This window comes from Talpa europaea, assembly GCF_964194135.1.
Source record: "Talpa europaea genome assembly, chromosome: 5".
NCBI classification, from domain to species: domain Eukaryota; kingdom Metazoa; phylum Chordata; class Mammalia; order Eulipotyphla; family Talpidae; genus Talpa; species Talpa europaea.
In genome coordinates, this window is record NC_140071.1 from 5453734 (window position 1) to 5480524 (window position 26791).

The 26791-nt window shown below is 41.3% G+C and overlaps 1 protein-coding gene across 1 annotated transcript in view; it reads right to left on the reverse strand.

Moving 5' to 3' along the window:
• Positions 1-6699: 6699 nt before the first annotated feature.
• The window catches only part of DNAH5 (dynein axonemal heavy chain 5), a gene marked incomplete at both ends in the record, with an annotated part of 180216 nt that continues 160124 nt past the window's right edge, over positions 6700-26791 (reverse strand). Inside the window, 9 exons of the mRNA XM_084233059.1 lie at positions 6700-6851; positions 12093-12324; positions 12706-12858; positions 14266-14478; positions 16324-16539; positions 18428-18631; positions 19188-19393; positions 20439-20658; positions 22656-22901. Of these exons, the coding sequence (XP_084089185.1) occupies positions 6700-6851; positions 12093-12324; positions 12706-12858; positions 14266-14478; positions 16324-16539; positions 18428-18631; positions 19188-19393; positions 20439-20658; positions 22656-22901 (1842 nt within the window). The remainder of the gene's footprint in view (positions 6852-12092; positions 12325-12705; positions 12859-14265; positions 14479-16323; positions 16540-18427; positions 18632-19187; positions 19394-20438; positions 20659-22655; positions 22902-26791) is intronic.

Consider the following 26791-nt stretch of genomic DNA (forward strand, 5'->3'; position numbering starts at 1 on the left):
TTCACCATCAGGGACACCTTCTACAGAGGCCTCTCCATACCTGGTGCGTGGCCGCCTGCCCCTCTCCCCCTTACAGGGACGGGCCTGTGCAGCTTGGGGAAAAGACACTGACCTTTCCTGAAAATTCCTCTGTCCTGGCACTTTCTCTTGTTGCTCACCATAGCTTCACAAGGAAGGCGGCGTTATGTGTATTCATTTTGCAATGAGGAAACAAGGCCTCAGAAATGCTAATTAATTCTGCCAAATTTAGCCAGTGAGTGGCAGTTAAGTCCAGAGTTGAACTTGTCTGTGGGTTCCCAACACTCCTCTTTCTTTGCCTGCTCTGCTAACCTCCCGGCATCACAGTAGTGAAGAAAGGAACTGCCAGGCAGCCAGCTGGGGATAGGGAGCATCTGGAGAGAAGGGGGTTATCCAGGCAGCACCTCCAGAGCCTTGAGCCACAGTCCTGTTCCTGCAGGGACTGTAAAGGTGTGCAAATTAAACCAGCAGAGCAGGGCTGCAAGTCAGGGTTTGAGATGGGGTGTGGCTGGAGGAGAGGGAGTTACTCCTGGCAGCTGCCTGACTTTCCCTGGGCACTGTTCAGAGTTAACACCGTATCTGTGATGAGAATCATGACTGTGGGTAAAGATGCTCACAGCAAACAGAGCCTTTAGTGAGCTGTTTGGAGACTAATTAATGTGAACAAATAGAGCAATTCATCCGGCCTGCCAGAAGATACCAGGACTTCAACTACTGGCCTGCCGCACATTTGTCTGGGCATTCCCGGGCTTTCCATTTTGCAACAAAATCACATTAATTTCAATTGAAATAGGCTAGAATGGGTTAGATCCCGTGTCTTCTGTTATTGTCTCACGCGTGAGTTGCAGACTTCTCCTTCCCACATGGGGTTAATATTGAAAAGCAAAATGTGCTGTTAGGGGTCAACCATGCCCACTATTTTATAAAAATGCTTTAGTGAAAATTCTGTCTATATTTCATAAAGGACAAAAGAGGCCAGTGAAGAATTGTAAGCAAAGGTCTCTCTAAGTTCTCTATCTAAATGCAAGTATCCCACCAAGGGGTTCTCATCCTAAGTCATCAGTAGCTCCACCTGATGACAGCCAGGACTGTCATTGGAGGTGTCAGTGAGGTAGAGGAAAGGGTCATTGTGTGACATGTGATTGAGGGCTTCACAGCGTGGCAAAGGCTATCCCAATCTAAATAACCCTGAAAGCCACCTTGGGATTTATGTTACAAGCTGCAGACCCTGTAATGCCAAGACTCACCGTAAGTTCTCTCCTGCAGGAAGGAGTATCTGTCCTGAGCTCAACCCAGCAGCACCAGAAGGCGTGACACAAATGGCCCCCACAAATGGACAGCTGTATGACAAGACTCTACCTGATGCACTATTTCTTCTTGAAGATGCACTGTTATAAAGTAAGAAGCAGCCAGAGTGAAATATTCCTATGATCTACTTAATTCTGAAATCATTCCTCTTTCTTGTTTATCATTCACCTAAAGACCAATTGATATTACATAAAAGAGGGATTTAAATATTTCTGAAATAAGCTAGGTGGTTCTTGTTCACACACAAGACATAGATTTTAGAATGTTATGTATTTGTTCTATGTATTATACCTAATACATAATTCTACTAGCAATAATATACTTGCAGCTAAATGCAGACATGTTAGTCAAGCAGGGATCAAAATAATTATACGATGACTCTATATAATGATTCTACACCTCTGACATCAATGTATAGCAACTGTCTAGTTCACACTGCCCCCAAATTTATCTGTAAATTTCCCATCCTTATATAATATCAATATGGGTCAAATGTGTTCTATTTTTTTTTTCCACAGAAGACTATTGGACTTTTAACATGAAGAAAACAAATAACAAAAATAAACTAAAGTAGGCTCCAGCAAACTAGACATGCTTATTAGCTGTGGCCTCCAATCAACCCTTGATTCTCTGATTTCTAATATAATCAAAACACCTTGAAATAGATGTGTTTTCCAAGAATATGATTCAATTTACAGCAATCATCTTTTTCAAACCCCTCATTTATACCATTTATATATCTTTGGCATCAGTGGTATCATATATCAAGGGATATAAGATGTGAACAATAGCAATTGATTATGTGCCCGAGACACTAAGCACATTGCACTATTTGCTAAAATAGCAACAAGTTTCATTGGTGCATGCAAACTATCACTTTTCAAGTGATAAAACACTAAAATATTCTATAAACCCATTTTCTACAGGTCTCCTGGGATTTGCTTTAAGTATTTGCATAAATAAATTATAAACAGATACATCCCAGCAGCCTGAGCTGAGCAAACTGACGTTCAATGGGTGAATTTTAAACTGAGCCCTGCAGTACAGTGAACTGTTCAGTATCAGCTATAACAGGCTTGGCTTCATCATCCTCACACATCTCCATCACATGACTTTCCAGGAGTCTCTTTGGTGTCCTACATGACGGTGAATCTTGCTCCCATCTCAAGCACTTGTGAACACACTATGTAGCCTTATTAAAATTGACGCCTGCACAAAGTATTAGGAAAATTTTAATTGGCTTTCCAGGCAATCCTGTTTGTGATGACATTTGATATGAACACTGTGCATATTAGCTTAAGTGAAAAAATAAATGAAGGAAGGTATCACGGTGATTATAAAGCATTGCTGGAGCAGGACAAAGCATCACGCTGAGCCCTGTGACTTAGCTCTGCTCACATGATATGCAGTCAGGCTCTATCGCAGGACCCAGTGAAAAAATGCCATTTGGCATGCAAATTAAAGGCAGGGCAAGTCTCCCGATCTTGGCATTGCAACCACCCAGCATATATTGGAAACTGTAAGCTTGCCTATAAATCCAGAGCCTTGGGAGACTAAATGGAGTCTTAAATCAGAGAAAGCACGAAGAAGGCTCAGGAAGAAGACTCATTAGCCAAATCCCTACTGTGATTTAAGGATGTGCTAAAAGGGAGGAGCTGATAGCACATTTATCAAATCTCAGATTAAATCCTTTAAGGCATTGAAATTATAATGTAAGATCATAATACTGTTGGCATTTTGTAATGAAAACTTTGAAATCCAGGGGATAAAGGAACCAATTTCTAAAGACTGATTTGAGAGGTTTTGAGATTATTCATTTTTTTGATTGGCCAGAGTTACTGCTAATAACATCAAATTCTAACAATATCTGAGAAAAAGAACCCTGGTGCTCCATCTTATTGCATCTCAGCTCACCCCAGTTTCTACCTTTGCCCTTGGGCTTTCTTCCTTCCCACTTCATCCCTATAATCTTTTTTTTTTTCATGCAAATGAGAGTAGGATTCAACCTAAAATTGCTGCCTCTGGGCTGCACAGTTCAAAGTCCTCCAGGCTGAAGCTCAGAAGCAGCTCAGAGTGCAGTTTGTTTTTACATAAGAAACTAATTTTTTTTAATGGAGGTAACATTGATTTACCTCATTATTTGCATCTCAGAGGTATAGGATCTCCCCTTCAGGTGTTGTTCCTACACCACACTCACCACCAAGGCACCCACAGTCCTTCCTCACAGTCCATCTTCCCTTCCCACTGTGTTCTCAGGCCTCCACCTCCCCTCCCCCACTGGGAGCCTCAGCCTGAACCCAGAGCTCACCTCCTGAGAGCTTCCCTCAGGGCAGGATCATATTAAGTCTGTGCAGGGGAGGCGCCCCAGGGAGTTTCGCTGCTGGAGAATCCAGATGTGGTGGCGCTGCTGGTCCCGGTAGGGGAGGGCATCCCGGGAGCTGAGTGAACTCCACCACCCACCACGTTTGCCAACATTCCCTGAGAAGGAAGCTCTGAGAAGACTGGAGACGTGCTGTGGGTTGGTGATAGAATGCCCGTGCATGAAAGGGCAGTGCAAAATTCTTTTTTGTCTCAATTTTGGAAGGACCCTACTTGCACGGGTCACAGGCAGCCTCACATGGCTCTGAGGGACCAGGGACCTGGAAACACCAGGGAAGACTGCCAAGTTCTGTAATCTTAGTTAAAATAAATTTTTGCTAATCAGAGATCTGAAACAATGCACCTGAATTGTTGTGAGCCCCCCCACCTTCTTCTCACTCATGGTTCCTAGTATTTTCCTTCCTCTACTAACCCACTGTCTACACCTTTCTCTGTGTGTCTCACATAGACATGTCATGTTATGTGATCATAAACTGAGATTCTAAAAAAATGGCCTATCTGGATAAATGCTTTCTTTTCTGTGTCTAGTCCTCTTAGGGGAACTGCAGGAAATCAGACCATGATCTTTTTTTCCTACCAGTGCATTAGAGCGCTTGACACACAAGAGGAACAGAATAAATGATTTTTTAAATAAGACAATATCGAGACAGATGGAAAAGCTTCTCTGTCACTCTACAGTAGCACCAAGCCCCTCGCTGTGGTCTCACCACCCAGCACAGACCTCAACTCTCTCCATCACCAGAAGATTCCTGTCCAGATTCTGTAAATTGACAGCAGCCTCCAGAGGGGGAGCTAGCTAGGGGTATGGGAGGGTGAACCAGTTAGGGGGAGGCAGGAAAGGGCCTCATTGTCTCGCTATTGATTCATGAGCATCTCTTGTTGAGTTAGTTCTTGAAAATTGCTGGTTGTTTTCATGGTGTCCTAATTTACTCTGGGTTTCTGAGGCTCACACATACATATCAAAAGGAGCAGATGACAGAATTCCATGAGCAAGGTGTTTTCAAGTGGTTTGGTAACTATCCAGTTTTGAAACTCACTTCTGGATCTCCAAAGGCTCTATCCGCCTGGATAATGAATGGCGATTACAATTCAGACATTCATTAGCAAGTTTTTATTAATTCACATCGGTTTTACATTTTCATTAGTTGTTCTTCAGAGTAAAATAATTGTTTACAATTCACACACATCAACTGATACATTAACTAAGACCTAAAAAAGCTACTCGGGTAGAAGCAGTAGTGTCCAAGGTGAATAGTCACATGACCCACAGGGGGGTTAACCCTCATTATAATTAGCATAAAATGCTCCTTGTCACCAAGCAAAGGATTCTGAGGGGGACCCACTCTGTCTCCTAGGAAACCCTTTGTCATCACGAAGTTAATGAAAACTAAAGTTAAGCAAAGGTTTGCAAACCCCAACTCTAATTCAATGCTGACCCAGCAGTTTATCATCAAAAACCAGCATTTATAATAGAAAGATGTGAAGAAAAGTCCTTTAGGTATTTTTTTTAATTAATAAAAGCCCACATGAACTCTCCTCACACTGAAACTTTTATTGTTTTCTCATTTTCCTTCCAATCATTACACTTTTCAAGTCAACTGGCGTCTTTTCCATCTGTCATATTTTTATTTTTTCATATCCTCTACTCTTTGCACACAGATTCATTTTATGGGGATAATCGCAGTGTACGTGATATTTTGTCAACTATTATCACTCACATAACAGTGTTTATATTCCCATCTTATGAAATCTTTGATGTTGTTTTCTGTGTGTTTAAATGAGGCTATGCTGAAAGAAACTAGGTGATATTAGATAGTAGTTTCCTTAAGCATAGCCTTATTATTGAACACTGAGGACAGTTCCTTTTTTTGTTATTAAGTAGATTTTTATATATAATTTCTTTCAGTCTCTTAAAATGTTTCCTTGGTATGGATGTCCAGAAGTGAAAATAAAAATCAAAGCATGTGAAGATTTTTATGGCTCTTTCTGTCCTTTTAACTACTTCACAAGAGCTGGGTGGCTGGACCTCGCTCTGGGAATTTGTGTGTGTTGTGTATTCCCTTCCTTTCACAAAGACCACCGCAGCTCATTTTTATTTATTTATTTGTTTATTGTAAGAGATTTCAGGATCTCGTAATTCGTCGGTAGGATTGAACATTATATGTTCATTCTGTAGATGTAGAATTATGTACTCATCTACTCACAGTCTTAACTCGTTCCTCTATTTTTTCCATTTATTTAAAAACCTTTTTATTTATTTTTTTTAAGATTTATTTATTTATGCATACACGAGCTGGGGTATAAGTAGAGGTACAGGAGGGGTGAGAGGATTCACCAGAGACAGAGTGGGGAACAGAACAGGCAGATTGACCAAAATACACTGCTGAGGGGAGCAGCGGGCGAGACAGGAGAGGTCTGCTGTGCCCTGTGGGTCAGCTCCCTGGCCGGGGATCGAACTCATACTGCAGTGGCTGCAGATAACATCATAGTGCTGAGACTTAATCCTTGTGCCACCAAGGGGGCCCTTAAAAAATTTTTAATTGGCTGCTTGAGCCATGAACATAAATCTCCTCACCTGGGTGAGATGCAAAAGCAACAGAAGCAAAATCAACACAAACTGGCCTGAGAGAACTGGGCTTCAACTGACCCACATCAATCAAAGAACAATCCCTTGGAGGGAAATATTGTCTGCTTAACCTAGCCAGGATTTAGACTGCAAAGAAGAAAAATCCATTGCTGTGAGTGTGGGGCCACATTTCATTAGGAGGTTGTAAATTTTACTTTTAAATCACCAAATAACTTTTCAACAAACACAGTGATTGGTCATTAATGCTGAAGGAGGTGAAGTGTCCTCAGCACCCAACTACAGAGGAGGGAAGTCCGTGCAGCTCATTAATTATCCAAGCACCTGGGCCCTGCATTCTCCTGCACTAACAGAGGCCACTTCATTCTCATCCCCACTCTCCCAAATTGTGCCCATCGGACACGCCCTCATCACTTGACATCACAGAGAAGGGCAACGCCACGGAGCACCCAGTGTTCGGGGGCCTGGACCGTCCTGAGCTCCACCGCAGCAATGTAGTTCAAGTCTGTTCGGATGGGCTTCTTGTAGATCGGGCAGGAGTAAAACCGAGGATCTCTTACAGCTGCAAAGAATTCATAAAAAGAAAATCACTTGGTGAATTTCCCACTTCAGCATCCCACACGGTGCAGAACTAAATTTGTGCATTCCAAGGTCATTGCAAAGTACAGGTTTTGGCAGCAAGAAAAGTGTTTCCTGAGGTCTGTCAGTTCCCAGATGGGAAACAGATGCCAACACAGGTTTCTGGTGGGTGTGACAAGACATCCAGAGGTCGGCAGGATGACCTCGCTGGCTCCTTGGCCCATGACCTTGACAGTCACCCCCCACGTGACATGACATGACCCTCCCATTGCTGCCTCTTTCCAGGCTTCAATTCAACATGCCCCTTGCCCTTACTCCTTCATTTCCCCAAAGCATCCTGCCTGTTTCTCCTGTGACTCGCCTTTGTCACAAGGAAACTATCATTTTAATCAGCCTCAGCACCAGTGAGTATTATTTCATTATTATCAATATTTCAAAACCGTTCTCTCTTCAGCCCTCTGGCCAGAACCCACACCACATCCAATCTCACAGGAGAGGGGGTGTCTGACCCCTCCTGGGTGCAGGGGCTCCCATGAGAGTGAAGACATGACAGCAGCTGGGACGGGAGTCCAGCCACAGCGCAGCTCCTGTGATCCAGCCTGCCTTGTTGGATCAGGTAGACTGAGCTTCCAGAAGCATCTCCACCTTGGAAGACAATCTGTGCTCTGTACATCTAGTCCCAGCTGCAGTGGGCTGACTTAGGATCTTTCAGCTTTATGATGGTGTTAGAGTAACACACACTCAATAGAAAATGTACTTCGTGTTCCGCGTGGTGGTCTGTCCCTGGGCTGGCGATGGGCAGCAGGTGCCCCGGTGGTGCTGGACAGCCCAGTGAGCTGCAGCAGCCAGTGTGGCCAGTGTGGCTGGATGCTGGGTGTGGCATTTCTCCCCATCCCTGCAGGCTAATGTCTCTGAGCACGGTTGAGGCAGGCCGGGCAATGTGGTGCATTAAACATATTTTCAGCTAATGATATTTTCAACCACTATCGGGCTTAGCAAGATGCATTCTCATGACCTCCGTGTCCACCCTTCATAGGTGCTCTGCAAGGCTTTCCTCCCTAACCAAAGCCTCCCTTTCTCTCCAGCCTTGGAAACCCCATGGTGAGGGGCAGAGCCAATTCTCATGAGACTGCACACTTACAGAATGGGGTAGGAGGAGAGGCCTCTTTTTAAGAAAAAGAGTGAAAAATTACAAGTATATTAAGCTACGGGAGGATCCTCTGCCCCAAGCAGCCATGGCATCTGAGTCTTACATTTGAGAGTCAAATGGCAATTGTAATAGGTACACCTTGGGAAGTATTTGACTACTTGGGATTTTAATCCCCAAAGAAAAACAGAATTCAAAAAAATAACATTCTTTTCAATAAACAGGTAAAAAAAAAATATCTGAAATATGGGTCTAATTTTATTTTTAATTGCTTCAGAACTGGAGGTGCCTGCGCCACGTTCTCAGCATGCAGAGAATTTCTACGGCAGGATCAGAAGCCACTGAAAACATAATTTCACAGAGAAAGTTCTGACAGACACAAAGCCACCACAAGAACAGATGATTCAAATCCATTACCCCTGGCTAGACAAATACCTCTGAGGACAAAAATAAACATACTAGGTAGGTGGAACAAATCAGCTCAAGGCATTAAAAGCCTTAGAGCTTCAAAAGGAAGGGTGGAAAGAACAGGTTGCATAAACTGGTGAGCTATACACCTCAGGAGGCTTAAGATTTTAATAAAACACCTGGAGGGAATTTCATTCTCTAACGCTATAACTTCCTTCTCTGGTCTACATTTTCCATACAATTGTTAGTATATCATTACATCATCTATTCCTTATATTCCAAATAACCAAGTTATGTGGAGATTCCTTCTATATAACTTTAAGTCAGCATAGATGGTGCCCCGGGGGTGACACCAAGCCAATTAAGTCAAAAGGAAAAAGACAAATACCAGGTGGTGTGGCTTATACTGGAACATGGAGAAACCAATGGGTCAGATACAGCCAAGGTAAGGACGAAACCAGAAAGCTGACTTTAGAACTGAGGCTGCCGGAGGGGAGGGATTGGGGAGGAGCAAGAGCAAGGTGGGGTGAGAGCACAATGGACTGTGGGTGTCTTGGTGGTGGGTGTGCTGTGGTAATAACACCTGATGGCGAGACCCCAAACTTCTAATACACAATGATACAAATTCAGGCTGCCTCAATAAAAATATTTTAATAAGATAATTTAATTTTTAAATCATTTATTTTACCTTCTTTTGCTCATAACATTTCAATTATTGATAATGAACTCATACATAAAATATTTCTTTTAATCTTTCAATAAGTGAGTTATGCACATTGAATACTAGTCGTAATAATAAAAATCATTGTTGTGTGCTAACTATATGCTAGGTATTGGCAACATCCTATGCGAGGGATACAATGATTAAATCCATTTTACAGATAAGAAAAGTGAACATTAGGGCCTCCCCGGTGGCGCAAGGAGTTAAGCACCGCACTATGAAGCAATTCGCAGCTTCTGCAGAACGAGTTCGATCCCCAGCTGGCGAGGAAGCAACCCACATGGAGCAGCAGACCTCTCCTGCCTTGCCCGCTGCTCCCCTCAGCAGTGTACTTCAGTCAGTCTGCCTGTTCTGCTCCTCACTCTGTCTCTGGTGAATCCTCTCACCCCCCACACCTCTGGCCTGTACCCCAGCTCTTGTATGCATAAATAAATAAATTATTTTTTTAAAGACGAAAGAAAAAGAAAAGTGAATATTAGGGAGTGAGTTACAGGTCCAATGTTACAAAGTTGTAGGTGGTATGAATCAAGCTTACTGGAATGGATGCACAGTCCCTGCTCAAATCGCGGCAGTACTTGAGACACACCAAGGCTGTGTGCCTCTGCCTTTGCAGGAAGATGTAAAAATGAACCACAAATAACTAGACACCTGACTTCAACTGTAGCATCTTTGAGACATCTCCAAAGCCACAAGACTAATTATCAGGGTGACAAACCAGAAGAACACCACAACTATACAGACCAGGGGTCTTTCACTTGAGTGTGAGCTCTTCCAGCCCCTCCTCCAGCCTCCCCTGCCAAGCCTTGTGCCCCCACAGTTCCGGCCTCATAATGCACAGGGAATGACCACGCTTAGTCCACATCTTGGAGTGAGGGGGCCTAGGGAGGGAGAGCAGTTTCACTGTGCCTTCTGACTAGCTGCAATCCACTCAGTTCAGGCTTCAAAATGCAAAGGAGCTGTCCTCTTTTTTATTTAGCCTTGATTGTCAGGTTTTGTCACCTAGGACACTCCCTTAAGTAGAACACTAGCCGCAGAAGACCATGGTGATTCTGATACCAGCTTCGGTAGCTGGGAATCACAGGCCAATTACATACTGACTCTAAACTTCACTTGCCCCATCTGCAACACAGGCGTGATGCACCTTACAGAGTTGTAAAAATAATAGGAGTGGATGCTTGGTATAGCATAATGCCCAGTATGTAGTAGATGCCAGAGACGTGCTCTCTCTCCCAGTATCTACACCCACATACCAATCTTTACACTGAAATGATTCCCCAGACTCCCGTTCTCTGGGGCTTTGACAGAGTCCCAGGTCTCTGCCTCCCTGTCCCACCACTATTTCCACCCCAGTACTGCATCCGCACACGATGTGAGCCGGTGGCTCATAGAGCGTTCTTAGGTGCAGTTTTCCTGGCAGGAAATACTCTCTTTAGCTGCAGGAAGCCTGGGGTCCTGCTCATCCTACCTAATGTAACTTCCCTTGTCCCTCCAAATATTCTGATCCCCATTTTCCCAGCCTCTCAGCTACAACACTGAAATTCATATAGAAGTTCCACTCTCTCAAAGCAGAAAATCTATTAAGAACCATCTGCTTCTTTTCAGCTTTGGGCGGATGGGATCTCAGGCAGTGAATTTAATACTGTTGGGACATTTTCCCAAGATCTCCAAACAAGGAACATGAACAAATATATGGAGGGTATATCACTCCATTTTATTAAATAAGGCATTACTTGTTAAATTAATAGCTATAAATTATTAATTGTATTAATATATTAATAAACATCTAGACTTCTTTTTGAAAACAAACGAATCCTGTACCTATAATTCAATAATTAATTAAACTAAAATTTGCCCTTTGTATTAAGATAAAAATAATTAATTAGAGGTTTAATTTTAAAATGCTGCCCTTTGCAAATGTCCGCTGGTCATTAATGAAGTGATACCTCTTTATCGCAATCAGAGTTCAATCCAGTTATCAAAATTAAAAAAGAAACAGATTTACAATATGAAAAAAGCGATAGAATAATACTTTTCTATCACTAAAAATTACTTCAGCAGCAGAGCTATTTGACAAAATAACTTTCTACCAACTTGTATTGAAACAATAAAAAAAATCAGTAACAAAAATTTTTGTTCTTTTTTTTAAATACTTTGAAATCAGTCACTTTTTTCCATGCTCATTTTATTTCCTCCGTTCTCACTGCTAATGAACATCACCACTGACTAGTGCTCAGCAGGGAGCATATAATTCTACAAAAATCTGTTCTTCAATAATAAAGAATTGCCTGTATTCTAAAATTATTACTTTATTACTATCACGCTGAGCTGGTCAATGTCATATCACCATGGATTTTTACAGTGTAGGCACAAGAAATAAAAAAGTAACATCTAAGTCAATGGGAAAAGATTTTTCTTTTGCTTTCTAAGGAAAACATTTTTACAGCACATTGCCTAAATGTGATGACAGAATGAAGCAAAATTTGCAAATTATTATTTTTGACAAAAAGAAAAGTTTACTACCTTTTCTGTAAAATATACCCCGACCCCAGAATTGACAGCACCCTAGCAACCTAACAACCCCTAATTATGAAGCCCCAGACAGCACCTTGCCTAAGCTCAGGCTGCCAGCAAGGCCTTCCTCAACCATCTCACTCCCTGGGATACTGTGTGTGTGTGTGTGTGTGTGTGCATGCATGTGTGCACATGCATGCACGCAATCTGCTTCACAGATAGGTAAGAATTACCTAGCACCATTGTCTCCGCGATAGCACTTAAGAGGATGCCTTGCGGTCAAAATAAGTATTCATCAAACAAGCGTGTGAATGTGGAGCGAGTAGATGAAATAGTAACATCCTTATTGATGATGACAAAATTAATGAGATCCTGTGTTAACATTGGGTCAATCAATTCAATCAGACCAGCCTTCCCTGAAACCACAAGAAACTTACTGTTGTTTTCTGCATAAATCCTGATGACGGGCATCAACTCAAACAGCACTTTTGGTTTGGACTCGATGAGTTTCATGTTCCTCTTGTCCCAGCCAGCACCTTCGAGATACAAGCCATACACATACACGCCCTCCGTGGGAGGGGCGGAGATGTCATCCTTCATCCATTTGGTGACCTCATTGCAAAGCACCATGTTGTCCAGAGCCCAGCCTTTGTTGGCTCGAGTTATTTCCTACTCAGGACAAGAGCAAGGGCAGAGGAAGAAGAGGGAAATTAAAGGTTTGTCTCAATACAGGAGCACAAAAGACATGAAAACATGGCCCCAAATTAGCCTAATTTAAGGACGTGAGTATTTAAAGAATTTGGATGATTCTCTCCTAGATTATACTCAATTACCTAATTTAATCACATGCGTTTTAAAAAGAAACAAAATCAAATGAAAAACATATACCTTGAAATTCAATCTAGCTACCTGAAAACAAGTTTCTGGATTTATGTTCAGAAAATGTATCTGCTAGTACCACAGATAATCATTCCCTATCTTCTTAAGTTCTTTAAAAGTAGAATGAAGGAAAACCACAACAACCCAACAGGTGCAAATCAGAGCTGTTACCTGTCGCATTGCAGTTAAAAATCCTTGGGGGTTGAAGAAACCCGTCATCCAAAAGCAGTGGGGTCGACCATTGAAAACCCAAGCCGTAAATTGACAGTTTCTTTCTATAAGTTCAGTAAACCAGAAACCCAGTGTACTTGAAACCCACGATGCCTGGAAGCCAGCACAAAAACAAATAATCCAGGATTAATTCTGCTCTGTAACCGGCCACATTCACAGAAAAAAAGAGGATGAAATATCTATTTCACTTTTACAATTCAGAAGTCCTTAAAACATGAATTTCCTTTGGGTTCTGACATTTAAGTTTTCAAATAGGCTTCCTCCTCAATGATATTTAGATAGGAGAGAATCAGCTAATCTCCCAAGCATGCCAGATCAATTCAGAGCTTAGTACTTAATTCAAGATGCCTCATGTCAACAGAATCACCCTCCACAGATGAATTTATTCATTAACGATTCTACGATAAAGCAATTAAAACAATTAATTGAATCAACATTAATAGGTCTCAACTATTTTTCCTTAGGTTACATTTTCAGTGGCTACAATATACAACGTGATTTCTATTTACATAAATGTGCCCAGGGCTCATCAGCACTTAATATATTCCAGGGATGATCCACTGTGCAAGCCTTCCTCCGTTCATCATTTTTAATGAGGCAAAAATTATTTTCTGAAGTCACTGTCCCTAAGAATGTACTTTTATTTCCTCTGATGAAGAAACAGAAATGGAAACACAGGTTCTTTTACCACCAACAAATTAATTGTATTCGTTACCTTAACACTGCGCCTGAATTCTCACGTGGGGCCTCTATCTGTTATTCCTGTCAGCACAGATGGATCGTTAATGGTATCCCCGGCTGGACTGGTAGGTATCAGCAAATCACAGTTTACAGCTACTTATGTAACTGCAGTATTTTATGTGTAAATAAAGGTAGTGATCCTCCTGATATACTACTTGAGCTTCAAGTACTTTAAAAATTAATTTGTCTATTTTTCAAAAGACACTGAAATTCCAAAAACTGACAATAGGCTGGGTTTGGGGGGGGGGGAACCTGTAGATATATCAAGGTGTGAACCTATTCCCGTAAATTATACACAAATTATACACAGTATCAAAAACCAACAATAACTTGGTAAAAAAATACATTTTAAAAATCAATATAGGAAGATCATAATTTTAAATTAGGTAACTGATTCTATCCTTTTTTTATAGTGTTCACTAGAAGTGATATGTTTATATTACATATGTTTTGAGATCACAAGAGCTTGGATTTAAATTCTGACTCTAGGACTTCTTCAGTGTTTGATTTAAGCTCTGCCAGCCTCAAGTTTGGCATCTGTAAATCGAGGGCAATAAAATGAAAGATTTAAATGAAGCAACGCACGTTAATTGCCCAGGAGAGCACTTGATATATGGGAGCTGGTAAATAATTTCTTTCCCGACTTAGAGTCTAAAAGTGCAGGGCTAGAAGGTGATTGATCCCCTTAGATGCTTCCCACTTGTCAAGTACACCTATTCACAAGAAAGTGTTTAAGAGAAGTAATCAACTGATACGTACTTTTTTCCAGCGGGCGGGAATCCTGGCATCAAACATGCAATTCAGCGCATCGCGCAGGTTCTCACTCATGATGATGGTGCCATCGATGGCAAGTTTCAGCTCGGTCAGGGTGGCCCGGACCAGGCTGAGCACACGCTGCATCCTGTCTATCTCCTGCCTGAGGAAGATGTTCATGGGCTGGAAGGGCCCCATCTTCTGCAGCCTCTCCTTTACCTGCAGTAGGGATATTCGGCACAACTTAAACAACTATTCCCCTTAAAGAGCAAATACTTGGAAAGAGAACTTGCAAAAGTATTGATATTTGCATATAATAACAATGGCAGCCTGTTGAGTTTAAAATCCATGAGGAATAGAATTGATGGTATTAACCGTGCATAACGGTGGGGATGGAATATGTGGAGTTCAAGTGCTTAATGTACTTGCTTTGTCTGAGAAGGGATAAAAAAACTAATTTGCAGAAAAGGCTAATAAAATTTTAAAATAAAAAAAAAATTGTCAGCTACCCATGTTTATGGAATGGGTTCCCTAAACTTTTGGAAAGGCATGAACTTGCACAATTTAATGAATAATACGCTTTTTGTTTTCTCACTGCCAGTAAACAAGGAGGAAACAGATACCTTTAATTCACAGAAGAATATAAAATACACAATCACCACCATACAGTCATGCAATCTTCCAAATTGCAACCTCATTTATTGGGAACTATTCTCTTTCTGCCAACCTAAACACATTAAAGCACACACAAACACACATATCTATTCATAAACCATCCTGCTGGTGGCCTCAAGAAACGAGATGGGATTTTAAAAGCTTTCTGTCTTTTCCATCAAAGCACCCATCCATCCACCTGCCCACCCACCCATTCATTTCTATCTCACGCGTTTTTTCTGAGAGTCTTCTATGCATCAGCTATTGTATTAGGCTGAACTGCCTAAGGAAACACTGAGAAATTCAGCACAAGGAGAAAACACTATTCTAAAAGTCATTGCCCACCATGTTTATTTACACAGCTATTATTATAGCATAGGTATTTTTATTGCTTCGTAAACAATTCACTACTGTTAGACATGAATGACCTCTGTCTATGCGAGACACCTTTTTCTGATAGGTGCTTAAGAAAGGTGCTTATGAAAGCTGATGGCAGAGCTGATTTTCTCCAAACAATGATCAGGAAATGACTCCTTTGGAGACAGGTGCTTGAGCTTCATCTGTAGTACTACCAGCCAAAATGGCCTTCTTAGTGACAAGTAATAGGATACTCAAGGGACAAGCCAAGGCAGGTGTCCTTTTGAAATCCAAGCAGAGCGGAGGTCCTGTGACAAATGTGTCACATGATTAGTCTCTGTCATCTCCAAAGACCATGCCAATGTGAAGTCACATAGTTTTGCTTTTAGTGAAAATTTTATAATGTCCTCAAAGTATATCCTTTCACAATATTTAATAAAATATCTTAAAATTAACTTTCATATCATGAATTTTGTTTCTCTACTTACTAATACGTTAATATAACAAATCAATTCTCAAAACTCATGAGATGAAGTTGCAAATGTACATACCTTTAACTGAAGGAACTCTAAATATTAAGGTGTGCATTAAACTATGCAACACCTTGTGTAATAATCCAGTGCTTTACTCTTTGAATACATTACTTTCCTTTGAACAATGAGTATGAAGTATCTGAAGGGAAAGTTCTAGAAAAGCAAAATTCATCCCGCAGAATACATCCCAGTGCTTTACTCTTTGAATACATTACTTTCCTTTGAACAATGAGTATGAAGTATCTGAAGGGAAAGTTCTAGAAAAGCAAAATTCATCCCGCAGAACACATATGTAATTATGGAAATTAACATGCTTGGCAGTTTTTTTTTATTTATATCCTTAAAGGACTGTATTAGTTGATACAAAAACCTCTCTTCCTGGTTTTCCTGGTAGTGAATATTTTAGAGTTGTGTTTTTTGCTTGTTTTTTCCAGAAAAAAAAATTTACCCTTATTTCTTTCTCATCCTCCAACCAAAATATCATACACTTTAACATTTGGTCAGGCTGTCATCCACTCACCTCAAATGGGCTATAGTCTGGGGGAAGCTTTTCCAGCATGTCATCTGCCAGCCGGGCCACCACGGTCTCTCGGGTTTCATCCCCTCCCCCAGAGCTGTCCTTGGGTTGGATGCCCAGGATGGTGTCCAGCACGTCCTTGGCCAGCTTGCTCTGGTAGGTGATGTCGGCATTGGGGTGCAGCCCGAACACTTCAGGGCTGTCATAGGTGGGCAAGCCCTGAACAACAAGTACCCCAGGTTAGCACAGACTGTGGACATAAGTACCAATTAAATGATACCGTCTTAGGAAATAAAAAATTGCTACTAGCATTTACCATGCATGTCTTATTTGCCAGGCTACAATCTCAACCTTGCTCCAGAAAAGAATCTAATATTACCTTGGGGAAAAAATAACATCGAGAAACAATGTAATGCTGAGAAACAAAGTATAGGCTCTAGGTTCTGCAGGGTCTACACCTGAGCAAACTTAACCAAAGAGACACTGTCACATGTAATATGGGTTGACAGGGGAGCGATGGGTCAGTATTTTGTTTTCTGAAGGTATAAGCTAATTTTAAAGTCATTTAAATAAATACAGTATAACTTAGTGGCTACTATGCTTTTAGGAAGCCAAAAATTGACAGTCTTAGCAGTTATAACCCATATTAGGCTGCAGGGGGGGAACTCTACTCTCCCAGGGGGAAAAAGAGTAGGAAAAGAGAAATATTGAGAGAGGAAGAGTCAGAGATGAAGAACATATAGCAAAAAAATAGAGAAAAAGAGACTAAAGCAGACTAGGAAGGCAAAAATTCCCTCAGAGACTTGAAAAAAAAGAAAATTTACCTACAATTTGACAAACACTTCTGTGTGAATTATATCTTTATCTTTATTATTGTCTTATTCATATTCTCACTCCCTTTGATTCCTTTATTTTATTCCTTTTTACATACAAAATGTCTTCTTATGAGCGACTTCAAATTCGCTGTGAGATGAGCATGTATAAGCAAGTAGATGTATAGGCAAAAGTAAATTTATACCTTCATGGGCATTTCTCATACAGGGCTAATGATTTAAAGACACATATAGTACAGTCAAGACAAATATATTTGTTGATTTGGATTAATACAAGTGCAGAGGTGGTTATGTATGATAAACTCATTACATTTATATGACACAGCACCTCTAAATATACTGATATATTTAGCCCTTGGAGACTGCTGTGCTTTAGTTTGTTTGCTCTGGTATAAATCTTAGATAGAAGCAAAAAGGATTACTAAATAATGACCTAATGAATTCAAGGTTTAGAGACAGAAAATGTAGTTACTTTGAAGCACAAATTAGACTTTTCCTCAAATTTCCTGTCAAAAATCTATCTTGCCCCTTCTTATAACAATGATTCTCTGTCGAGGTGGTTTTCCCCTGCCCCACTCTTCACAAGAGTGGCTATTTATCTGGAGTCACAACTGAGTAAAGGCTGCTCCTGTCATCCAGTATGTGGAGGTTGGGGGCACCGCTCTGAAGAATTCCGCTCTGGGAGGAATACCCCCACACAGACAGAGAGACAGACAGACAGACAGACACACACACACACACACACCACAAACTGTCCATCTCTGAATGTCAATGGTACTGAGGTGGAGAAAGGAAGCTCTGATATAACAGGGTTCCTGAAGATGCTCACACACTGTCCATTGGCCAGAGTTAAGGAATAGATGTCACAGGATAAAGCAAGTAGACTGAAAAATAGAAGAGACAGTGTCTGAAGGCTGCCTTTGTCCTAATGACACAGGAAGTTCAAATCTCAGGGGCAGGGAGCTCCAGGGGATTTATGTAAGTTCCCAGTTCTATATCTGTTCTATCGTCTCCCCCAGAGAATAGTCTTTATAGAGGCATTAGAAGAAAAGGAGGATGGAGATTCAGACTAAACAATACATGCAGAACAATTAGAAACATTTCAATTATTAGGTAAGTGAACGTAAAGAAATCATGTATGGTGGAAGTTTCACCATTCAAATGATGGCATCATCAAAATTTATTTTAAAAAAATACATGCAGTGTAAATAAATATCGCAAAGATCAAATGGCCAGATATTTGCTTTATGTGTTCAATTCTGAAGTTGACAAACCTGGATATATTGAAGATAGTTGTCCACTGTGCTGCATTTTGGAATATTATATCCTTGGTAAAAGCTGAAGTCTGGTCCAAACATATTTTCACTGAACCAAACCTTAGCAAATGTGTTCAACAATCTCTTATCATAGTCATCGGTGACTCTTCCTCCATATTGAATCTCCCCTATCATGTAGCGGACGGTGGTCCAAGAGACTCCCTGGTAAAATTTATAGAATAATTGTGTAAAACTGACCACGGTCTCATCCTTCTTTTTCCTACCAGAAAAGATCCATGTGTTTGTTGACAGCCATGTCATTCATTCAATGATGCATTTATTCTTCATCAGTGACAAGTGCAGAAGGAAAATTAAATAGGCAACCATGAGGGGTCACTCATGTCCCTGATTTGAACTAGACTCTTGATACAGTCAAGTGCTTTTAACTTCAACAGAAAAAGAATGTTTATTCATTGAGTGTATTGGGACAGTTCTTTACAAAGCACACTTCTCGAGTAATCTAGATATCCATTTTTCTTTGTTAGTATGAGTGGGAACTCATTCTCCTTCCATCTCAGAGGCCCTTTTTGGTTGCCTTATATGTCATATCAACTTGCCTTTCAGAAATAAAATCATAATCATTTTTTTTAACCGGAAGTCAAAGGCAAGTTGACCAAGTCACTATGATTTAATGTCTTTGTGAGCACCGAAATTCATCTTACAGGATTTACCCCAACCAGGGTGGCCATATTAGCTCCAGGGTCCAAGCTCACAATACCTTTTTGAGATCCATGTCATCCAAGTGGTTTTGGATGAACTGCACAGTGGCATTAAAGTCCGCTTGATTAAATTCATAGGGAATGTTCCATCCCAGGGGCCCAAACTTCCGCCTCTCCTGGACTGTGGAATGCAGGAAAGCCACCGCGTACAGCATGGGCTTCCACTGGGGCACCATGCTCACATCCAGCAGGTCCTGACTCACACCTGTCGAATCAGTTGGGTGAAAAATGTCTCACGTCTCAACGATCTTTAATTTCAGCCACTTTTGTAAGTTATTATTTTTGTAAATGTCTTACATTACACTTCCCTTATCTTGAATTATTTTTATTACATTCATTTGGCAATTACAATTTAACTTTGGGTATTCATGTGTATTTCCCTCTGAAATATCTGGAGAGAGGGGGAGAGGGATGCACTTCCTACCATGAGTCAATTTCCTGCCAAATTAACAAGACAACGTGGAGATAAAAACAAGAATAATGGCAGGAAGATAAATACTACCACTATGACTACAACTATTAGTAAAATAGTAACAGCGTTAGTAATTGGGGCTTGTACTTAGGTTGCAATGGGCTTCTAAACACACTAAAAACAATTGAATATTAATTACTGGAGGACATATAGAAGTCCATTGCACTTTGAGTATATTCCCCAAATAATGATGATGATTATATGTGCATATATTTTATATTATATAAATAAATAAATTATGCTTTTATTTGATAAGTATTTTTGCTTCCCTCATCCTTCCACATCTATTTTAGCCCCACATTACTGTATAGACAGAAAGGAATTTGAGCCTTATTCACAACTCCACAAAAAAATCTCCTAGATTTTTTTCAGATGGTTTCATTAAATAAAGTCAGGCCATCATTTTTATTCAGACTGTCCTCTTGGAAAAGGCTACTTTCACACTTTAGGTGTGGTCCACGAGGACTGTACATGACAAAATTACCAATTTGAGGTGTTATCGTAAAAGGCAGGTGGCTAGCCAGAGAATAGTAGAGGCCAAAGCAGAAGAATATTGGGAACAGAGGAGACTTAGGAGGTGAGAACTCTGAGCTCTGCTGCCCTAACACTGCCCCCCACCCATATTCCACAGGACAAAGGGGACTATCCTCACCCCATCATGCGAAACAAAAGCTCTATCTGCTACAACTACCTTCCAGCTCATTGTTTTTATAATTTCTTTAAGAAAACAATTCAAGTACAAAACCTCCCCTTCACTTGGAAGTGTTCCTGGACTCACCACCATATGTTCTTTTCAGTCCTGCCCGAAGGCCCTGGGGAGGTTCATTGGCAAACTTGATGGCCATCTGCAGAAGCGTGATGGGAAACTGCCTGTGCCCCTCAGTGGTCATCCACAGGCGGAAGGCGCCATGCACGACCTCAGTGTCCGTGATGATGTCCATCAGCTCGTCCATGAAGTCCAGCCCCAGGTGGCAGTTCTGGAGAAGCGCCCATCCTCCCTGTGTCAGCAGGACATGCAAATCAGGCTCTTAGACATTGAGCAGTTAAAATTTAACAGAGATGCACAAGAACCACTTTGGACTATTCTAGTCAAGTTTAAGGATACCATATTTAAGGGAGGTGAGCTATAGCTTTTTCTTCTTCCACACATTTGTCCCACCGCTTGGCAGCCTGCCAACTGAGTCACCCTCTAAGGTAGAATTTGAAATTAGCTGAAATGAAATGCAAGAGATAACAGAACTTTGGAGGAAAGATGCCTCGTTGAAGACATTCACTTAATGCAGCCCCTTCCCCACATTCTATGAACGTGACCATGAAAAGATATTTTTTTTAGCATGAACTGAGGATAGACAGTGAGGATGAAGGTGATAGCAATAATATTTCAAACAGACTCAAGGACAGAATCCTAAACTGACAGTAGAGGAAAGCTGAGATGTACCTGATTTTATCATGTGACCCCCAAAACACTCAAGAAGAGTGGACAAGAGGTCGTCCTCTGAAGGGGGAAAGAAGACGGGCTAAGCAAAATGATTGAAAATCTGAGCACTCCCAATGCACCTGCTCCCATTAAGGAAAGCTGGAAACTGGAAGGATGGGAACTGGTTTCCACAGAAGATCCAACAGAAAGATGTGGCCTGGAGAACTTCGGCAAAAGGGGCGTAGAACCTCGAAGACAGGGGAAAGAAAGTGTCCCCCTGACTGTTGAGAACTACTACTGCCCTTCTCCGGTGGAGTTCCTAAACCTGTCACCAGCACAAATGCTCCCTTGGATAAGGTCCAACCTTCTCTGTGGGCACTAACCACTCTTAAGAATGAAAGCCTTAAAAATAAGAAATATCATTTGCATAAATTATTCCATAAGTATAAAAAGAATCCTTGGATAAAGCAACACAGGCAAAACTTCCAGTCAAGCGATATATCAATCTACAGAATATCTACTCTACAGAATATTTTTTGCTAAAATCATCCCAATATCCAGATCATAATTTTGTGTTCTTTTCTTGACTCTGTAACTTTGAATCATTTAGCTTTGTCTAGTGCAGCCTGAGTTATTTATATTTCTTTCCAAGAAACAAACCAAGCACCAGATTTAACATCTCATTGGAATGACATAAAACTGATCATTTTGGAATTTCACACGTCCCTTTGTATTTTCTTCAGAAGGAGACAGCAATGCTGGCTAAATAACCCATGTAGGTTTTGCTCTTTGAAGAATTCGTTGACATGCCCACACTTCAAAACAAAGCAGAACTTACACATAAAACATGATCATAAACAGGAAGGCTTTGTTCTCTTCTCCAACATGAAGGTGAGTCCTGATCTAAGATTCTAATGCTTCAGTCCTCACCATGGAATCCCTTAGCCAGCGCTGTTTTGTGTTAGCGCCACGATCTGTATCAAATATTTTATTTTTTTTCTGCCAAGAGATCACCCGTGTTGTTATTCCTGGGGAGTTACTGCTTTCTCCTACATTGCCTCACAGCTTCCAACAGACCATCTTTATGAAACGTTTAAGAAACTATTATCCCTGACAAGTTATAAGCATGCCAATGATAAGTAAGATTTATTTTATTTCAACTACTAATCTGAAAAAGCATGGATAATCTGAAGGTTAAAAGGCTCCATTTAAATTTGAACTTACCTGTCTGAAATCATAATGACAATGATTAGTTACACTATTATTTGTTTCAAATTCAGATAAAACAGCATCCTGTGACTGTCAATGTTTTAGCCTAAGTACAGTTGTGTCTATATCACGCAAACTGGTTGCCAAATAGGATGTTCTGTGGGGTCAATCTCCCCTAAGTCCGCACTTAGCAGAAAAATTTTATGTGTTTTTTCCATGAAAATTTTCTAGATACCATACTTCACCCTTTCTGGTAAATAGCATGCAGTGCGTACAACTAAGCTCTTCATGACTCAAGTGATTTTCTACATGGCCCTTCTGTAACCTGGACTACGGACAAAGGAACACAGAGTAGACGTCTGGCCTCACGTTTGCCATGGTCTGCTGCAGGAGCTTGCGCGCGTGGACCTCCTGGCCCTGGCCCATGGACACGTAGCGGGTTTCTATTTTCAGTCTCTTCCCCAAGGCGATGATGGCGTCCGTGGGGTCTGAGCCCATTGACAGGAGACAGATGAGCGGAGTCCGAGGGTCAGATTCCTCCCAGGTCTTCTCCAGGTCCAGGATAACGCCCTCTGCATAGGTTTCCCCCATGGAGTCCATGATGTACTTGCGGGCCTGCCAAAAACAGTACATAGTCACCAAAACTAATTCCGGTGCCTTCATGTAGAACACGCAGTGTGGTGTCCAAAATTCACGTCCACAGGTGGTTGCAGTGACATCCAGTGTCCCTGCCAGGGAAACAGAATGGGATTTTCCTCTTTGTTTGCTTCCCTGTATGTAGGTCTGTCTGTTTGAATCCCTGTCCTACTGGCTGGCCTGCCAAATACACAATCATAGTTAAAATACCAGAACCTGAGGTGGCTGATTCATTGACTGTACAGAGAATTTTACACGTCAGGAAAATTTACTTAGGAGGCCTTAAGGGAAATGCATTCAAATAATCAAGTAAACAGCACAATGCCTGGGATTTAATTATCAAATAGATAATCACCAAATGACTATTAACTGAATGAAATTTATATGATACTTATTGAATGAATGAATGAATGAGATTTTTTAAAGATTTAATTCATACACTTTCACCTAATCCTATCACCACTCTTTCTACCATTAACTCATCCCTTTTATTGTTAATTTTGTTTTGACTGAAATCCATGCTCACTATACCACAGACATTGTCAACTGTATTATCAAACACATAAAATATTCTAGCGACAACATAGTCCTTTTATAAATAATATAAAGGAATTACTATTTATCAATATTTCTCAATAAATATTACGATATATATAACCCTTCATCTATATGCTCCCCCTTATAAATAATTAGATTCCCTCACAGAGAATTTTTCTCCTATTCTGACATCTTCACCTGCCTTCATGGGAATAAAATCCAAACTCTGCTACCTGGTGGAACTCTCCAGAAGGATCATTCTTACATACAAGCAGAACATATCTATGGTGTGGCAAGACATGATGACCTGTAACCGTGCCGAGGACTGGGAAGGTGGACCTCAGTGAGGCGGCCTTGATGGGACTCTACTTAGGGGCCAGGTCAGCGAACTTCCCACTCCTGTGCCCAGAGAAAAACAAAACAGCTTTGGTGACACTTGCTTTTTAAATCAGAGGGGCTGCATGAAGACCTGGAGAAAGGAGGACAGAGATGGCTAAACCATTGCCTTTGACTTAAAACACCCAAAGACGGATTTCAGTCAGTAATACAGACTCTTCCTCCATTTTGAATATCTAGCTTTGCTCTGCATATCCCCAAAGTGACTGCTGTAGCTAGGTCTCTGAGCCAATGAATTGGGGTCATGTCTCCCACTCGTGTTGCCATCTTGCAGGTGAGTGCGGGAGGGGAGTGGCTACAAAAAGGGAATATTCCAACTTAACTATCTTCTCTCGAATCTTGTAAGAGGGGAAATGGATGCTGAGTGTTTCTAGACTGTGGAATGCCAGAGGGTTTCCACTTCCCCCTCTGGTTTGGGGATATTCCCCAAACTTTATCATTCCCATTACAGAGTAAAGTTTCTTTAAAGCAACCTGCCCCAGAAGAACATGCACAAAGAAACAAAAACAGATGAGCATCCCCACTGCCTAAATTCATAGCAGATGATTCGGAAAGGTCTGGAACATTTGTTATGAGATCCTTCTTCTCAAGTCATTGTCCCTCCCTATAATGTCAAGGTCACCAGATCATGGCAGATTAAGAACAAGCATGCCCTTTGGTAGCATACACAGGTTTACCTGCCATTGCAATTACTTGTAGAAGATTTGGGGGGAAAGGCTCTCCACCTGGCTTCCCAAAGTTCCAAGAAGTGGTAGTGGAAGCCCTCATTGGCAGGTCTGGCTGGTGGCACTGAAATAACCACCAGTGCCTGGTCCACTCACACACAGAGATGGGTGTCCAGGAATCCTTCTTCTCCTTTATTAGATTCAGTCCTTGGGAGAAGTTCTGAAGAGGCTAAGTTCAGTCCAGTTGAATTTGGAGCACAGGAAGCCATTATTTTCATATCTCAGTATTTTCTTTAGGTTGGCCAGACCCTGTGTCAAATTCCCAAGCCAGAGTATAAATGTGTACACATCTTTCTATGGCCTCTAGCAGGTATTTTAAAAGCTTGTCTGACATGCTCTTTGACTTCTCCAAAAGTTTACTCTACGTACATGTTGCTCACACACAGAGGCAGTGTGCTGTGTGATCAAGGACTTCCAAGGCATTTCGCAGGTGCTGTTGGCTCTCAGTCCCAGGCCCCTGCCATCACTGCAGGATGTGCCTGGCAGTGTAGCTTCTCTTGGTACCTGCCACTCTAAGACAGTGAGGAGCTCACAATGGTTGATGCAGCCACAGAGCTCAGCACTGACATGGCACGGGTATTTCCATCTAAGCCGTGAGCTAACTGGCTTTGTGACATACATCAGGGTCCACGTGACAAATGTTGGAGGTTTTTCTGGACATGCAATCACTATTGCCACAACTCTACTTTTGCCTTTGTAACACAGAAGCAGAATAGACAATCCATAGGCAAAAGAGTATGTCCATGCTCCCATAAAATAGACACTGAAATCTGAATGCCATCTAATTTTCACATATCACAAAATATCATGATTTTTGTGATTTTTTTTCAGGCATTTAAAAATATGAAAATGATTCTTAGCTCACCAACTGGACCTAAAGAGGCAATGGACCAAATTTTATGTACCAGCCCTGGAAACAGACTATCAGAAAGGCTATTTTGCTTATAATGGAGAGGATGACTGAAGGTTCTTTCTGGGCATATAACTGCTGTTCCTGGAAAAGAAATGCCCTCAAAGAGGGTCACAACCATTGGCTCTAATTGGCTCCACATCAAAAGTGTATTGTTCCCATAAGATGGTGGCAGAGTGACTCCACTGGACTCGCCTCCACTAGACATGCTTAACAAAGCTCATGCAAAGCCAAAGTGCACCTCAGAGAAAACTTAGCAGCATACACAATAAGATCATCAGCACCACTGAAAGGGGCAGGAAACAGAGAAGTAAGTGAACTGATTAGAGTGATACGGGCAGTACAACCAGCAAGAGGAAGCAGTGGCTTTGGTGCAGAGCCCCCTACAGCTACTACCTTGGGCACACACCAACACTGCATTTCCTAAGACCCAGCACTACACTGGGGTGCACAAGCAGGCACCCAGGATGAAGGGTGCATTGTGAGAGATATGCCGAAGTGGGGGCACAGAGCAAGGATTACTGGCTTGAATCTGAGGCTCATAAGACAAAACTGTTATAGCACCTGATGTCCCAATAGAAAAGGCTACTACTGAAGCCAGCTGAGATGTTCACTATCCACAGCACCTCCCACCACTTTACAACACTCTACAAGATCTAACTCCTCAGTGTACCTGAGGTGACCCTTTGATGCCTATTGCCTCTGTCCATTTTTATACCTAATATTCCCTGTGACAAGTCCTCCAGTGAAGCCAACAGTGAAGAATCTATCCTAATTAAAACCAATACAAAATCAAAAATGAGGAGCAAGATGAACACAGTACAAAACCCAGAAAAATCCCCAAAAGGAACCCCAACTCAGTGGGGCAGCAGAGCATGACAGGAGGGGAATTCAGGACAACAGTCCTGGTAATGTTAATGGTAACAATAGGGGATCTAAAACAACAACAAAATAAAGATACGAGGCAGCTACATTCAGAAGTTATGGAGTTAAGAAACTCTATAGCTGATTTTAAAAATATAATTCAGGGCCTTAATAGCAGACAAACTGAGGCAACAGAGAGAATTATGAATGTGAAAATACAATACTGGAGAACACAAGCATAGAACAAGGTAGAGAAAAATTAATGAAAACAGTGTAAGAGCTCTCTCGAACAACTTAAAGCGAAATAATATCCACATCATGGGATCCCAGAAGGAGAAGAAAAAGAGAAAAGCATAGAAAATCTATTTAAAGAAATAATGACTGAAAACCATCTCAATGTGAGAAATGAACCAAAGTTGTGATCCAATAGGCCCAAA